This window comes from Notothenia coriiceps, unplaced genomic scaffold (genome assembly GCF_000735185.1).
Source record: "Notothenia coriiceps isolate Sejong01 unplaced genomic scaffold, NC01 NC01_scaffold00018425, whole genome shotgun sequence".
Lineage (NCBI taxonomy): Eukaryota > Metazoa > Chordata > Actinopteri > Perciformes > Nototheniidae > Notothenia > Notothenia coriiceps.
The window spans coordinates 425,898-443,124 of NW_011351126.1; the positions used below are offsets into that span (position 1 = coordinate 425,898).

General features: G+C 42.3%; 2 protein-coding genes across 2 annotated transcripts in view; both read right to left on the bottom strand.

Annotated features, from left to right (window-relative positions):
• The window catches only part of fshr (follicle stimulating hormone receptor), an 18,783-nt gene extending 15,205 nt beyond the window's left edge, over nucleotides 1-3,578 (bottom strand). The window contains exon 1 of the mRNA XM_010777684.1: nucleotides 3,562-3,578. Coding sequence (XP_010775986.1) covers nucleotides 3,562-3,578 — 17 coding nt within the window. The remainder of the gene's footprint in view (nucleotides 1-3,561) is intronic.
• Nucleotides 2,548-17,227, bottom strand: part of nrxn1a (neurexin 1a) — a 52,614-nt gene continuing 37,934 nt past the window's right edge. Inside the window, exons 17-23 of the mRNA XM_010777685.1 lie at nucleotides 16,272-16,391; nucleotides 15,515-15,696; nucleotides 14,568-14,739; nucleotides 13,548-13,637; nucleotides 12,182-12,498; nucleotides 5,899-5,977; nucleotides 2,548-5,222 (exon numbers count right to left, since the gene is read on the bottom strand). Of these exons, the coding sequence (XP_010775987.1) occupies nucleotides 4,921-5,222; nucleotides 5,899-5,977; nucleotides 12,182-12,498; nucleotides 13,548-13,637; nucleotides 14,568-14,739; nucleotides 15,515-15,696; nucleotides 16,272-16,391 (1,262 nt within the window). The 3' untranslated portion in view covers nucleotides 2,548-4,920. The remainder of the gene's footprint in view (nucleotides 5,223-5,898; nucleotides 5,978-12,181; nucleotides 12,499-13,547; nucleotides 13,638-14,567; nucleotides 14,740-15,514; nucleotides 15,697-16,271; nucleotides 16,392-17,227) is intronic.

Consider the following 17,227-nt stretch of genomic DNA (forward strand, 5'->3'; position numbering starts at 1 on the left):
TTTGTACTTCTGGTAACGGACGGACCAGTGGGGCGTGGACTACATCCTGCTTCGCCCTTAACTCAATCGCGATAGCCTTAGAGGGCGAAGCCTTATACGATATAGAACTGGGTTTACGTACTGTAACCCAGTTATTAATCAAACAAATAAATAAACACAAGGTTATTGTTGAGTAAATAACAGTGTGTGGTTTAGAAAAGATTACAAAATTAGAAGGAAAAAACGATGAAACAATACAGATTTCAGTATTCTGAGCCCCTACTCTCCCCATAACTGACGGCAACAAAAGTCCTACATTATTCAATTAAAATAAAGAAGTACAAAAAAGAAGTGTGGCTTGATATTGAGTAAGAAAAAGGTTGATAAACGCTGTGAGAATGAATCTGCGGAGAGCATTTAGCCGCGATCCCAACTCGTCTATTACCAACGTTCAGGGAGTTCTATGCAAGTCAATGGGACGCCCTGCCCGTTGACAACTGACTCTCAAGGGGTGCCCTGTGCGTAATACGGTGACGAGAAGGGGCCCTGACCGCCCGTCAACATGTGACGGGTTGGGACTGAGAACTGTTGTGCCCCTTTAGATAATGCTAACATGCTAAATTAGTTACCATGCTTACTGTAAACACGTTAACAGCCTACACACCAAACCATAATATTATCAAGTTTAAATGTCTTGCCATTATGTTAGGGTCACATAGTTGTTAATTATTTGAAAATTAACATGTGAAGTATGGGGAGGTTGAAATAATATTATAAATTCAAAGCCCAGCAGAGTTTAGGTAAGTAAGCTAAGTAGTTAGACAATAGTTTAACATGTTTCTGCTAATGTGATCATGTGTGAGCCAGGGACAGTCCATCCCAAAATAAAACAAATAATAAAAAATATACATAACGTAGCAGCAATGTCTCCTTGGATAACACTGTGCAAAAGAAAGCAAACAATAGCTAGCACCACTGAGTTAGCCAACACAACACGTTAGTCAAGGCGGGCGTTAATGTGAACATTTCGTGCTTTCAAGGGAAGAGCCTGTGGTCCATGAATCGATGCACAACTAAATTGTTGATGTAGATAACAACGGTGCGGCCTATAGCCTATAGTTCTCCATCCATCCAGGTTTTGTTTTCTGGTTTGTGAAGATAATTAACGAAACTGCTCTTTTCATCTGTAAATGTACATTTTGGAGGTGTATGTTAGCATTAGGTAACTGATTTGCACTGGTGTTGTTTCTTAATAAACAGAGTATAGCAGGTGCTGTCTTTATCTTAGCTGGCTGTGGTCAAGGACAACACAGCTACAGATGGTTACATCCAAACACAAGCCTTTTGTTGAGCACAGACTGTTCAGAGCAAAAAGAGAGAAAAGAAAGACAAGGCGTGAGACAAGAGAGTCACATTTGGCAGGTGTTTATTGAAAATAGCAGGTCCTTGTAGCTTCTCTCACCTGAGGATGCAAGCTCAACCCTGAGTCTCAGGGTTCTTTCATCCGGCAAAAAGCAACTCTGCAGAGACTTACACTGCTCACTGCACTCATTCACACTTCAAAGCCCTGTGTGGTGTGTGCGAGGTGGGGATTTGTGTGTCTACTGTCCCAGTTAGACAAAGCAGGACTTGAAAGAAAAGGTGCAACTTCCCTTACTTTGATGAAGCAGGAGGTGAAAGGGAATAGGAGAAATATGTTGGAGTCTGCAACTTGCGGATATTTTGCTAGAAACTATAGATAGCCTATAGTTCCACATTTTGAGAAACAAGCTGATTCACTTTCTGGCAGAGTTGGATTTGGAGATCAGCACCACTCTCACTCTTAAATATACCGCAGGAACAAGCAGATGTTAGCTTAGCTCTTTCCAAAGTAGGGCTGCAACTGATTATTATTTTATTATTGATGAGTGTACTTTCTTGGATATGAACACTATAATGATGATTAAAGGGAGCTGTCATTTCCACCCCTGCGCTAACAGACATGGTTCATCTTTGTTCAAATACTAAGGTTTACATTTCTAACAGCAAAGAAAAAGCTATGTTGGGTGGGGTTACTTTGAAAATGTATTCCGTTGCATTTGCTAAATAACTATTAAGAAAATCTAATGAGTTATCTGAGTACCAAAATATAAAAGTAATGTAACCTGACTATTTCCCATTACTTTTGAAGCACTTCAATATTAAATGTATCATGATTATGTAATCCCGTTAATCCATCAGTCCCTAAATAAGTAAATTGCAAGTAAATTACTTTCTCAATAAAAGTAAAACTCAGAAATTAAGTGTGAAATAAATTCAAATATTAATGGTTAATTAATAATTTTTTGGAGATGCTGTCAGTTTCCTAATTTAAGCAGTGTATCAAACCGGATGGAAATTTCACCAGGAAGTGAAGAAGCATAATTCCCAAAATGATGAACTATTACTTTAAGATTTCCCCCCTAACGCAATATGAGTTACTTTTAGTTTTTCCAAATTAGCCTCTGATCTCATATGGCCTATTTAACACAGTATTTTTGCCTGCAAGCTAATGAAGGAAAAAACCGACAAACAGAACACAGTCCAGGCTCACTTGGGTAATATTTTATTTACTCATTAATCTTCAAAACTATTTTTCATAATAAATTTCCACTTTATGTTCATCAAAGAACCGTAACAATAAAAATAAAAGTAAATACTGTAGAAAAATTGTACATATAGAAAATAAACATGGTTAATGAACACCTAGATGTAGTATCCCATTGAGACACCGCCTTTGTTTCCGATGGCAACACAACAGAGATAGAGGGGAAAGAAAGCAGTAGACACAGAAGGAACTGGGAGGGTAAATAGCGAAACATACTAAACAAGGGGAAAACAAGAGAAGGGAAGAAAAATGAGGTCAAGGCCAGTAAAGGAAGGGGAGAATAAGGAAATATGTTAATTTGGACAATATACTTTCATATCTCACAGGCCTTTTTCATATCCTTTCTTTCCATCGTAATTGTGCATGCATCTCACTGGTTGGTTTCGCTGCTTGGAAGATCTGGAGGGGCTTGTTCATGCCATGGCACTGTTTGTATTGATATATCGTGGAGCTACAATTCTTGAGCTGTGGAGGGCTCAGACACAGCAAAAGTCCATAAACAGATAATTATACCGCAGCCCAGATCGGAAACCCATCTGTCTGTGTATTGGTCATGTCATGAATATTGATGAATCTGTCAACCGATAGCATGAAGATAAAAGGACGCAAAGAGAAAGAGAGAAAAGGGAGAGCCAGTGAAATCAAAGCAAATCAGGTCATCATATAGTCAATGGCATCATGAACTGGCCTCTTCTATCTATTAGCAACACATGGTAACATTTACTTTGTTCTGTTTTTGATTCTTTTCCTCGGCTGGGTTTTGCTATAAAATAGGTGGTTGGTTAGAGCAGGTATAGTGGGCGTGGCCTATAAGACATCAGGCTAGAAAACATGACGTGGCCTGTGGTGGACGCGCACATCTAGGCGTTGCACTTGAGTTACATTGCAACCCGCAACACCTCCCTTCCCCTCCTCACCCTCCTCCCACAAACAAACAAACAAACAAACAAACCTACCACCTCTGGACCACCATTTCACTGCACAGCTCAGAGACTCAGGCATGCAGCACACTCGAGATGGTCACACTTTGAACTGAGAGTTGATTCACAGAATAAATCATGGTTGAATCCCACTGACTTAAAATCCGTTTGAAGTGCGTATTTAGGAATACTTCAAGCCAAGGTTGTAAGTTTATGATTGTGGTTTGTCACCTCTGGAGTTTCAACGCGGTATAAATCACACGGAGTAAGATAATTCACGTGCAATAGGAGCCCCCCCCTCCCTTCCCCCAAAAGTCTATACCTTGTTCTTCATATTCGTCATTGCCGTAACAATTATCATAATGGTCATTGTCATTTTCACCATTGTCTTCTTGTATAGTCTTCAGTGTCACTCATGAAGATATGGTGGTTCTTTAGCATTGCAGGTATGTGTATGTCTGCAGGTATAGATTGTTTATATTTTCTGTGTGTGCATGTGTGCTGTATGTATGTGTGTGACACTGCAGTCATGCATGACTCGTGTCTGTAGGTAGCATCTGAAGTCTCAAGTATCCTGTCCAGGAAAATAGCTCTCCGCTAATTCCACCTTTGTGATTTAGAGGGCGCTGTAAAACATCAGCACCACAGCCCATCCATTATATTAACGGCACCAGCCCTGCCTCTGCCTATTCACTCATAATTCACCGTCTCTATGGCTACACCCTGATTTCCCTGTCCTGCTGCTTGGGTTGGCACTTGGATCGAAAGTGTGCTTGTTTCTTCAGCGTCATCAGTGTTTCATTGAGTCCCGTCTGCTAACAGGGAGGAAGGCCAAGAAACTTGGAAGAGACACTTGGTGCTTGGCTTGGTGCTATTACATCATCTTTGTTCTGGTGCTCTGCCTCAATGCACTCAGTCTGCCATGTGCTTTACATAAAAGTCTTCCTTGACCTCTCTGAGTCCAAGAGGAGAGGTCCTACTGTGGCAGGCAGGGGAGTGACTGGTCTTTTTATCTGGCTGGCCCAAAATGGTTCTTTACTGGGAGTTGAACTGGTGCTTTTTTAAAACCATTTGGAATGGTCTTTAAGTTCATAAAACAAGCCTCTCGCTGAGGCTCTGCTCATTGGTAAATACTGTACAATAAGGGTCCATGCCCTCGGGCCAGTCTGTATGTGTGTGTGTATGTTTGTGCTTAAATGTATGTGTGCTTGGATGTGTTTATCTTTGTGCTTGCCAGCATGTGTGCAGATGTGATTATTGGAGAGTAAACATTAACATCAGCATGTCTATGTTGGTGTGTATGTGTGCATCATTTTTTTGTGGAGAATATATCTATTTATGTACATATACCGTTATATATAAAGGTGTATGCGTATATGTTGGACGTCTTCCGCCTCAGACGTAGTACTCCTTGTCTTTGTTCTTCTTGTTCTTGGAGATCTTGGCGATCCCCAGCGGTTTGTCCTTGGCGCTGCCGTTGGGCTGTGTGGCTGAGTTGCTGATGTAGTTGCGGCTTTCGTCCACGTGATAGGAGCCCTCGTCGCGGTTACGGTACTTGTACATGGCGTAGAGGAGGATGAGTATGCAGAGGGCCGCGGCTGCCACGATGCCCACCACCATCCCTGTGGTGCTGCTGCTCTCCCGGACCACCTCAGACGGACCCGGGAATACCTTCCCATCCGGCAGAGGGGGGCGGGCTATGACGGGGAGAGGGGAGGCACGCAATGTTACATTACATTTTACGGCACACATTATTAATTTGTAATACATATAGAGGTGATAAGTGGAGGGCTGCCGCGATACAATGCGTCATCATGATGAATTATTTGACGGGCACTTTGCATAATGCTTCATGCTGGCAAGGGAAGGCTGCAGCTTGGAGCCAAAGCAGTTTGCATATTATCACATAATGTGTAAACAGATTATATTACACCGTGTTGAGAGGAGGGCCAGAGCACAGGTGCACATTATATCAGTTTTATTACACACATTTGACACTTTATGACACACAACGGCAGCGAGGGGCTGCAGTGTGGTGATATACAGTATGACACCATGTTAAACAATTGATGGGAATTTTTATGTGAATTCTTCAGGCTGGATGGAGGTGAGGGAGGGGGAAGAAAAGAAAGAAACTGCTACTTAAAGATATGAATGAATAATAAGGGATGGTGAAGGGACGAGCTGAAAGCAAAGTAAAGGATGGAGAGTGTTAGGTAATGCCTGGAGGCAAAAAACCTAAGTGGAAATGAAAAATTCATTGTAGCGAGCGACCAAGCGGCAGGAAAGCACTGAGCGACAGCGAGAGAAGAGGACAGAAAATAACTCTGAGTCAGTATGATGTAATATTTGTGGGGGTAGGGGGAGTCTCACCTGAACTGGGGTCACAGGGGTCAATGTCTTCATCGTCGCTGGGACACTCAGCTGACGCCACCAGCAGGTCGTCTGCCGACTACAGAGAGATGATACAGAAAAAAAAGCAGGAACATAAACACACGTTTATAGACACAAACAGCCGATGCTCCGCACCCCTTCTGTTTGTTTTCTACATGTGTGAGCACACGATCCATCGCCCACCCGTTTGCAACAAACACTTTCGCCTGTTAGGCCCCAAGCAATGGCAGGCGGCCAACACCAAAGTACCAAGGAGAGAAGAAGAAAGGAAAAACATTGCATTCTGTTCAGAGCCACCAAGGGACAGTCAGTTATCATCTCACATTCTCTTGGCCCTCCCCCTCTTTTTCTCTCCTCATGCCTCTCTATCTTTCACACCTCCGTGCTTCCCTCTCCATCTGATATTGGCTAGTGTACATAGGTGTTGAACAATGTGCAGTGTGAAGCCAAAGAGAGGAATACAACTCAAGTTTTCATGGAAACTTCCACTTAAGCTCATTCTGGTTCATTTAAATCACATTTATTCAACACTTCTTCATAAGCACCATGTCAATAACCCCCTTGCATTCCCTCTCTAACCTACATCGACCAGCTAATATCTCAACAACCACTCATTCTGCGTGCCTTGCTCCCTCTCGATGGATAAGGCGCCCTTCCTCTACATCCTTGCTCCTCCTGTTGCCATGGCAACTCTAAGTTCAGGCTGTTAAAAATGATGGGGATTAAAAAAAAGAGGAGTGTGTGCACCCTCTGTGGGACCAGTGCATTGATTTGCCATTCAAGCCAGAGTATGAGAAGAAAAAAAAGGGGGGGAGGGGGGGGATTGAGAGATAGATGGATGGATAAAAGGAATTTTAGGGGTATTGGGGAGAAGGAGAAAGAAAAGAAGAGGGGATAGGAGGAGCAGGAGGAAGACTTCAAAGTGCTGCGGTCTTTACTTAACACCGTGCTAATGTGCTCCGCATATCCATGAACTACTGTTAAACATCGCCCGCCTTGACGCTCCGCTATGAGAGATGTGAATGTGTGTGTGTTCAAACACACAGGGCGCTCAGTGCCAGCACTAAATTAAAATTGGATTGTGATGCATTGCAGTAGATGTTAGTAACCCACAGAATAAAGGGGAGCGCGGCAGAGCTTTAAAAGAGAAGAGCTCTAGAGGCAGATTACAACCAGACCAGAACAGAATCTGAACCAAATCAAAGCACTAAGTGGTCGATGATGTCTTAGCTGAAACCTAAAGGCAGTGTTTCAAACAGAAATTCATTACGCTTTCTTCTCTGTCCTTGGTTTCTTCATTCCCTTGCCTCTTGTTTTTGGAAGAACATACAGTGTATTACGTAACATTAGGGGCGCAAACCACTTAGTGTGTTCATCAGAAAAAAGCCCGCACTGGCTTTGTGTAGTGTGGTCTCGTTTCTGACGACTCTACTGTGGTTCAGATTGGCCTGAAACATATATACAGTTATTGATGCTTGACTCGGTCTCTTTCCTCCACTGCCTTTCCAATCAGTTCTGCCTACTGGGCTGTCAAATGCTGGGAGCATGAGCTTAGCCTCTGGAATCCAGCCATTCGATAAACCTCTGTGCTTTTGCCAGGATCCAAATAGCACAAGAACCAATCAGCCAGTAGGAAACACCCATTTCTCTCACTGATCAATGTCGAGCCCCCATGCTCGAATATTGATCCGAAAGACAGCTATGTTCCCCCTACAGGAATGTGTTCTGAATCCTAAAATCTGCTACAAAAAAGCAGACAAGCAAATATAATAAGGGCCTTCCTCTGATCTGTGGTCAGCTGACCACCCTCCCCCCCCATTCAACCGGCAAGGTATCAAGGGACTATCGATCCACCTATCACATGGGAAACAATGAACACGAGGGAATATAGAGACATGCCAAACACAAATGAAGTTCAAAGTGGATGTACCAAAGAGATATGCCCAAGAAACCACCGCCCCTCACTCTCACCCTCCTTCTTTGTCCCCATCTTTTCACAGTCTATCAATAGAGCATGCTGACATATTAAAGGACACAGATCCACAACGATAAGAAGGGAAAAAATACACACACAGAAGGAAAGAGAGAAGAAGTACAAAGAAGAATATCTGCATGCTAAAAGAGCAAAATCTGTACCTGAGCAGCCGAACAGTGCCAACGACCGTCAATGCCTCCCTGACTGCCTAGTTCACACATAGTAGCTTCGCTTTGTCTTCACACACTCTTGCAGAAGACTCAACAGATTGTCTGCTACTTTCACAACTTGAAATCCAACACACATGCACACACACAAGCTCTATAACAGCCAAACACGCTCCATTGCTCTACTTCTATTTAGACACATCTACACAGGCACACCAGCGCACACTAAATCAGGTTGAAGTTAGCAGGCTGATGAAGAGATCCTGGCGAGAGAGGAGAGAAGCTAGCTCCACTACTGCAGATGGTGAGATAGACTCATACACCGCCTGCATTAACAGCCTATCACTGGAGCTCAAACACAGAGCGAAAGGGAGGAGGGAGGAGAGAAGAGGGGGGGTGGGGGTTGACGGGTAAATATGGAAAGATATGGAGGGAGAGAGCAAAGGAGAGTGAGAAGAAAGAAAAAGAGAAAAAGTGAGCTATGGGGAGGAGAGAGAAAGTGTCTCCAGGAGATGGATAGCGAGCGGAAGAAAAATGCAAGAGAGAGATGTGGAGAACATAGCATGAAAAAAAAGGACAGGGAGGGAGGATGGGATGTTTAGAGGGCTTGTGGAAGTGTCTGGGTCAGCTGATTCCTGATAGCCAATCAGGTGGCGCTTGGAGCCTCAGGTTTCTTCTATCAGTCTTCCCATAAAACACAGGTACACACACACACTCACACACGTCCACAGACAGACAGACATCAAAACTAGAACTCTGTGAGTCAGAGTAGCCTCTAGCACATGCACACACTCACTCACTCGCTCGAACACACACACACACACACACACACACACACACACACACACACACACACACGTCCCCAGACAGACATGAAAACTAGAACTCTGTGAGTCAGAGTAGCCTCTAGCACATGCACACACTCACTCACTCGCTCGAACACACACACACACACACACACACACACACACACACACACACACACACACACACACACACACACACACACACACACACATACAATCTTCTCCTCGCTGGTGCTCAGCTGTCATGCATTATTAATCTCTTCCACTTTTCAAAATGCCCAAAAAAATACCTCAAACAACAAACTGTGGACTTCAGGAGAAGAGGGACATAACACATTCCTAATGAACAAAGTACTGCCGGTACGAGTGAACCCATGGGGCGAATCAGGCAGATCTGCTTCGAAACACACCAGAACACAAGGCGTGTGTGTGAAATCGATAAATGGCTTTGCCCCGGAGCCCCTTTTTGAAGACATCCCTTCCTGCCCCTCCTCTGATGCAATGTGCTGCAATTCATGCCTATTGTTCTCAATCCACCTGAGTGTTTGTGTGTGTGCATTTATCTGTGTTCACTTTGTACGTACGTGTGCACTGGTTGAGGCCAGGTTGGTTGCCAGGCAACACTAGGCAGCCTTAGTGGATAAGCAGTAGACTCTTCTTTAACGAGACCAGCACACACACACAGTTTGGGGGCCAGCAGGAGTGATTTGACGAGGTAACACACACTGCATCATATTGAGCATACATATAGCTCTGACCTAGTTCTCTTACAGTCATATTGACTCCAGGGTGCGACTCCCCTGCATCCCATATTTAGCACTGACATCAGCATGTCGCCAGAGCAGGAAGAGTTTACTTAAAAAAACTCATCAACACAGAGAGATTGAGAGGTGAAGGTGTGAAAACGCGACCGTGCCAACGCTGTCACTCGGCAGCGCTATCCCTCCAGCTCACGCATCCATTATTGATGCCTGAGGCTTAGCTCACAGCTCTCTGCGTTCTATTATTTATGCCTGAAACAGCTGGCGGTTTATACACAGAGGAGCTATTCTCTATGGGAGTCTGGATCGGGAGAGCGAAAGCAAGCAGCAGGTAGTGGGGCTCACTATCTCCATGGCAACTTGTACCATTGGGAGAAAAAAATATATTTTTCAGTGCGGCAGGCAGTTTTATAACACAGAAGAAGAACTGCAGTACACAGACGCCCACAAAGAGCCTGGCAACATCGTACTAGTGATCTAAACAAAAAGAGTGTGTGTTGTACCTGTTGATGATGTTTCCTCTGACATTAGCATTGACTGCAGTTACATCTAATGTAAAAATGCCTCAATCCAAAATGATGTGTTTCTATTGTAGAGTCCCTTTGGCATCAGTTTACTAGACGCATATTATGGAAAAGCTATTACAGCCTCCATTAACACAAACATTTCCCCTCCTGTAATTCAGTGGGTAGGGACCACTTAGTGGAGCCACTCCTGAGAATGAGCTGTAGCACAAGAATGAAGTGTGTATGTGAGCCTTTTATTGATGAGATGTTTTTGGCTCCCCGATAGCTTGCATGTCATAAAGATGATGTTACTGGGCAAATAAAAATACTTCTGTGTAAATTATTTATAAGGAAGAAGACCATTTTTTTTGCATTTGCTGAGAAAAGGCATTGCAATAGAGACATTTTGATTAATTTGAAAGCAGTTTTCTTATTGATAGTTGATTGTTTGGCAGTGTCAGAGTAGACACACATTCTTGCATCTCATAACAGTAACAATTAGACAGAATTGTTTGCAAGTGAAGTAAGAAGTGATTAAAGCATTATTTAGTTACTTCACTCCAAAGAGCAAAGCAAACTTACTGATGATATAAAAAATGGTTTACTTGTCCTTGTCAACCTTAAACTTGCTGTTAATTATATATTTATAGGGAATTTACAAAGTTAAAAAACAAGTGCACTATAAGTAACATCATATTTCCTATTAATCGATATATCCACTCAACATTTTCTAAATAATAATAATAACCAACCCAAAAAAGTAACCTTAGAACAGAGATAGGTTAATCATTGTGATGTCTAGCTGAATCTTGAGCATTTATCATAATCAACAATGTGCTTAGATCCTGGACTACCTTATTATATTCATCTTTTTGATACATAAAAAAAATAAATCTATATCTGTTATTTGTGTTTTTAAAGGTCCCATCTCATGGCCATTTCTACTGATCATAATTCCATTGTTGAGGTCTACTAGAATAGATTTACATTGTTCAATGTTCCAAAATCACATTGGTTTCTCATACAGCATCTCTATTTAGTATGTGTATTCACTCTCTGTCCTAAACGGCTTGTTAGAGCTCCTGGTTGTTTCCTGGTTGCTGCGTGGGGTCTGCGAGACAGCGAGACAGTACGTGGCGAACTGGAGATCAGCGGAGCCGCGGCTGAGAAAAGACAAGGCTGAGTGTGTGTGTGTGAGGAGCTCCGCGGATTGGTCCATTTGGACCTGGGTATCGTTACGTCACTATACTCAGAAAGAAAAAAATGGAAAAAGAAAAATGTCCAACGAGGTGTTCTGGGGCAGCATAGACAGGTATTTTCTGCGTTAGAATTTTACTCGCTACAGGGTGTACTTTGAGGGTTTGTGACTTTGCAGACCGTTTACATGCAGAAAAAGCTACATAACACACAAGGGGACGGGTAATAACTGGAAAAGCATGTCATGGGACTTTTAATGTCCTCTTGTAAAACACCTGAATTCTATCCAAAATGTGCGCTATAAACTCGCCTTAAGTGTAGTTTAAAACAATCCCACTCATCTTCCTTCCCTCAGGAGCTTTATTAGTGGGTGGTTTGTTGGCTAATCCTCTTATTGAGTTGGAAAAACAACTTATCAAAGCACATTATCACTTTTTCATTACCAATTGTCACACCAAAGGATGATGAAAGTGGGTGATAGCACACATCAATCTGAGGAATAACATACAAGTGTATCTTTGACCACACAAAGCAGAGATTTATTGAGTTTTTCTTTAGGGCTGTCAAAATATCAGATTTTTCTTCAGCCAGAAGAATTTTAGATAGCATTATGACGGGGGTATCTATACAAAATGTATCTTCAACTAGTCTTATTGGGCTTTTTGTCTCTTTTTTGGAAAATGAATTACACTGTAATAAAAACTGTACAAATGTGTGGTTTAAGAGGTGGTGGGTGTGTAATATTTACACAACACAAATATTTAATTCATCAAATATCCCGGTTTTGTCAATATCAATAAGTCCCAAAACCCCTATTCTCCATGCACACGCTGTAATAATGAGCTCTGACCTGCTGAGTGGCACCCTGTTTCTTGTTGGTGGCTGTGGTGGTTGTGATGTCACTTATGGAGGGGGCGGAGTCAGAGCGGTTCCCTCCAGCTGCAGCACTGGACTGCGGCGTGATGGAGGAGGACGGCATGTCTCCGACCAGCCGCGCGCTGCCGTCCACCTTGATGTGCGGGTGCCCCTCGGCGGCCATGTTGAGGATGCGGAGGCCGTTGTAGTAAAGTCCGGAAAGCTGACCCTGGAACATGCCTGCATTGCGCTCTCCTCCACCTCCACCTACACGCACCGTCGTCTGGCTGTTGAAGATGGTCAGCTGGCGACCTACATGGACACACGCACGCACACGCACACACACACACACACAACAGGAAGGAAGGAGGACAAAACACACACGAATACAGTCACACACACATACATACCAGTGGTCACATACGTGCATACATACACACACAAGAGTGTTTGAGTGTTACACAATCCACCACCCCCAAGCCATGGTGAGAGGATGGGATAGATTAAGCATGGCAGAGCAAATCGAAGCCGTGGAGAACCATGGAGAGAGCTGAGACTGTGAGAGATAAGAGTGGGAACAGAAAACAGAGAAGAAGGAGAAGAGGAAGAAGGGGGGGTGAAGAGACTGAGAAGTCGAGGAGGAGGAGGAGGATGAAGAGGCAGCAGATGAGAGGAGTCAGAGGGTCCCGAGAAGACGGGGCTGACAGATGGTTGCTATGGTGATGGCTGTGCGGCACAACATTGTATTTGAAGGAGCAACAGACAGGCAGACAGAGAGACAGAGATCTAGAGAACTGTTGAAACAGCCCTATGAAGCATGCACAGGTTATAAGCTCTAGGACTGCTCACTGTTAAAGGGACTAGAGGCTATTTAAGGAGCTCTGCTGATGTTTATGAGGAAAACTTTTACACTTTTTTTTTCAAAAAGCATTGCTCTATTAGTCATTTCAAATTTACATAATTCTTCCGTGTCACAATACTTTACATATACTTTAATTTACATTTTAGTTTTCAACATATAATCTTTAATAAATGCTTTATTTTTTACAATTTGATAATAAACACAATTATTTACCACTCTTAATAAAGCATCTTTTATCAGTACTTTTACTATTTTCTGATTTATTCACATTTATATCTCTCCATCGTCCCTTTAACCTGATATTATCAGATACACACTAACAAGATACGTTCACAGGCACTACAGTTTACACAGTATTACACACTACAGCTGCCCAACTTTTAAATACTAGTTATGGATTTATTTTTAGATGTTAGTTGATGGTGCACAATAACGTATATTCAACTGTCTTGTATTTTTTAAGCTCAAAGTTTTAAGGAATTTTAATCAGGGTTTTTACCTTTGTCGAGTAGCCAATCGTCAACTACTCGACCGAGCCGATAGGGGATTCGCTGTCTGGCGATGGCCAGGCGCTCGTTATCAATGTTGCCTTTAATTTAGAGATGAAAACACAGTAGTAATTACGCACATCCATACGTGGTACAGGAGCTGGATACAAAAAGAACAGCAATGAAAAGAAAGTAATGGTCTGCTCATTGTTAGCATGTCACTGCGTTAAGGTGAGCTTTATGTGCTAAGAGAAGAGAATTTAAATTCATTACGTTTCCAGTGAGCGGACTCTTACTCTCTGTTCATTGGGTTTAATTTAAAGAGACATTTCAGGGGTTAACATCTGAAAGAGCACAGGGAAATAATGTTACAGCTGCCACATATGACTGACTGAGTTTAGAGTTACATACAGGAAGAACCCTCACACACACCTCAAAACAACTAGCATTTAGCATTTTAACTATCAGCTACCTGAAGCCTCGACCTCATTGCGTTAAAGACTGCTATCCTATATTACCACTTTAAATATAAAAACAAAAACAAATATAAAAACAAAAGGTATGTTCAACAAAATACACTTTTTATTCTTATTTTTACTCTCTAGTTAACCATTTAAAAAAGTATGACATGATTTTAAATTATTGTTTGTCCAAAGATGCACCAACTGTTATTATTTTTCTTTTATGGTGAGAAAAACAACTGACACCCGAATTGAATATTTTCATAAATTACCTTTAACGCTATTTAACAGTCCTAACATGATACATATACAAGCTATTGAAAAAACTATCTTGTTTTATGTTTTAAAAAGTCACGTTTCATTATCAGATCACTCATATTTCATTTCAAACACAATAACATCAAACAAAGTTGCAATTGTATTTCTCAAACTCAGTGTTTGGATATAAACATTTATAGGATGTGATTCACCAATCAGGAGCTTGGCTGATTTTCTAAGGTGTAGCTCTGTCCCGGGACAGGCAGCGCTGTGGTGGGATTGGGGGGTTGGGTTGATGTGGGCGGGGCCTACCTGAGGGATAGCGTTCGATGACTGGCAGGTCGTCCAGTTGAAGGGTTGCATTGCCTCCGCTGCGAGTGAATCGAATTATGTGATACTTTCCATCGTTGACAAACTTGGAGCTCTCCTCGATGTTGATATCATCAGTGCCGACATTAAACACTACTCTAATGTTGCCTTTGTCCTGAGGAGGAGAGACACGAAAAGGGATATCGTTTCTTTGTTTGTTTTTCAGGACTCGGTTTATTGTGCTTAATAAATCCTAAAAATGTGTGCTCCCACTTGCTGCCTGTGAACTTGTGTTAAAGGGGACCTCCGGGATTACTACTGCATATGTAAAACAAGTTGTCTAAAACACTTTGATGCTCAAGAGCACTCAGAGGATTGCCTCAAGTGTTGCACTTGAGTCAGCCTTAGTTTGGATGGAAGAGAAAAAGCTTGAAAATCTGAAATAAAACTGGGGGTGGATTAAGAAAACGGGATGTCTGTAAGCTGCTGCTCATCTCAGCTTTAGGCTGTTGGTCAAAGGCTAAATTAGCCTGTCTAGCAGAACACTCCTGAATCTTTGATTCTGCAGCGGAGTTGCATTGTTTGAAATGTAGCCGGCAGGTATTGACAGAAACAAGGATTAGTGAAATCTTTTTTTTTAATCTATGGTTTTGCTGCATTTGTTTCGACCGCTCCCCCACTTTTAAAAAAACTGTCCAATGTGAGTCCAATTATATTATTGGAATAAAATCCTGTCCAGTTTATCCGGTGCCCTTTAATTTCTTTATAGACAGCCATTTTGTCCAGATCCCTCTTGTAAAGAAGATAATTGTTCTCAATGAAGAATGTATGATTAGTATATACATTGATATCAGGGAAGAACAACCTGTAAATCAACTTTAATGATTCATAAGTATGAAAAAAAACATTCTTCTTTGGGATTGTATTTGAATGCAGGTGTGTGCACTTACTATCTGCAGCTGAAGGTAGTCTCCGAGACCAGACGCGCTGTCAACCCGCAGCAGAGTGGCGTGTTTCTGTTGTGTGCTGAACCCCAGGGCCAGGCGGTCTGCTCTGGTGCTGGGACGCTCATTAGGGGGCCACGTGTAAACCACCACTCCTCCATCACGGCCAAAGATATAAGTGGTCCCAGCTGTCCCACACGGATAATTTAGTTTATATGCAAGCATGTGGATATGCCATACACCGTTCTATAAGTATATCCCAGAATACTTGGTAACATTACTGCAGGAGGCTGACTGCAAAATGTGACTCATAACAATAACAGCATTCAATGGTACAGTAGGACTCGCTGCAGGGTGAGTCAATAATCATCAAGTGTGTTCCTCGAAAGGCCGCTGAGGATAATGTGTTGATCGTGTAACGAGGGCATTATTACAGAGAATTACAATAACCAAACTGGACATTTAGCAGGTGCTGTCTTTGTGCCAGTTATGAATCAACAGTTGACAGTGCCCTCACCTGGTGGCTCTGATATCATGCACACAAAAACATGTTTGATTCAGCGTTTCCAACCAAATCATCTGATTGCATAGATTTGAGACATGCAGTTATATATTAAGGTGTGTTTTCTGCAGTTTAGAGACATTTAGGGTGAGGATTAACTCATAGTGTTGCTATAGATTCTACAAAATGTGTTTATTTAACATTCTTAATGCAGCCGTCCACACCGAGCGCTGAGGGAGATAATGGAAAGCAGAGACTCACCATCATTGCATAGCGGCCCAGCATACGACGTCATGCTGCAGTCGCAGGTGAAGCCCTCCCACTGCTGCAAACAAACTCCCTGATTTGAACAAGAGTCTTCTTGACATGTAGTGCTGGGACCTGCAGTGACAGAGAGGTGGTGGTGGGGGGAGGGAATTGCAAAAGTCAGGATACATATTTTTATGATTTTGTCTGGAGCCCATTGTTGTTTCACAACAGTATGCCAGTACTGTCTGGTTATTTTTAGACCGCATTTCCTTGAGACATTTTGGGTAGACTGTTGTTGTGCTGCAATGATGTTATGATTAGTAGTGTTAGTAGGAGATCTTTATGAGACTACGATATGGTGGATAGGCTGACAAAATATGCTTGATCATGATTATAAACTGAACCGAAACTGAACTGGAATCTGTGTTACGAGGTGATAAGAGCCAAAAATGTGGAAAGCATGCAGGAGGTGAGCCTGGATGAGTGGGGCAAGGACAGGAGGAGCGGTTAAACATAAGAAGGCAGAGTTATGTTTAAAGGCCTTCATCTCAATACTCTCTCTTCAGCAGTCGGTCCCCGTTTACTCCACGCCTTGTGTTAAAAACACACAGGAGGACAATGACTACATTTACATGCCCACTATTGTTACACTTTATTCTGAATTTGGCAATACTCACAATTTCACAAGTCATATATGGTTTGAACATACGGAATAAGGCCTTTTCTGAATGATCAGATTAAGAAATATGTGATATTATTCAGGTTTTGTGGGCCTTCTTTGGAAGTGAATAAAATGCGTTCAGAATATGCATCCTTATTGTGGTTTTAACTTTAGTTATGTTCATTTTATAAAAACATGCCAGAAAGAGAAGCCCCCATTTATATTCGGAATGAAAAACACAACTACTTTTAAACATCATCGAAGACTAGAATATTAACAGGTTTTTAAATATTCTTAAATAATCGCT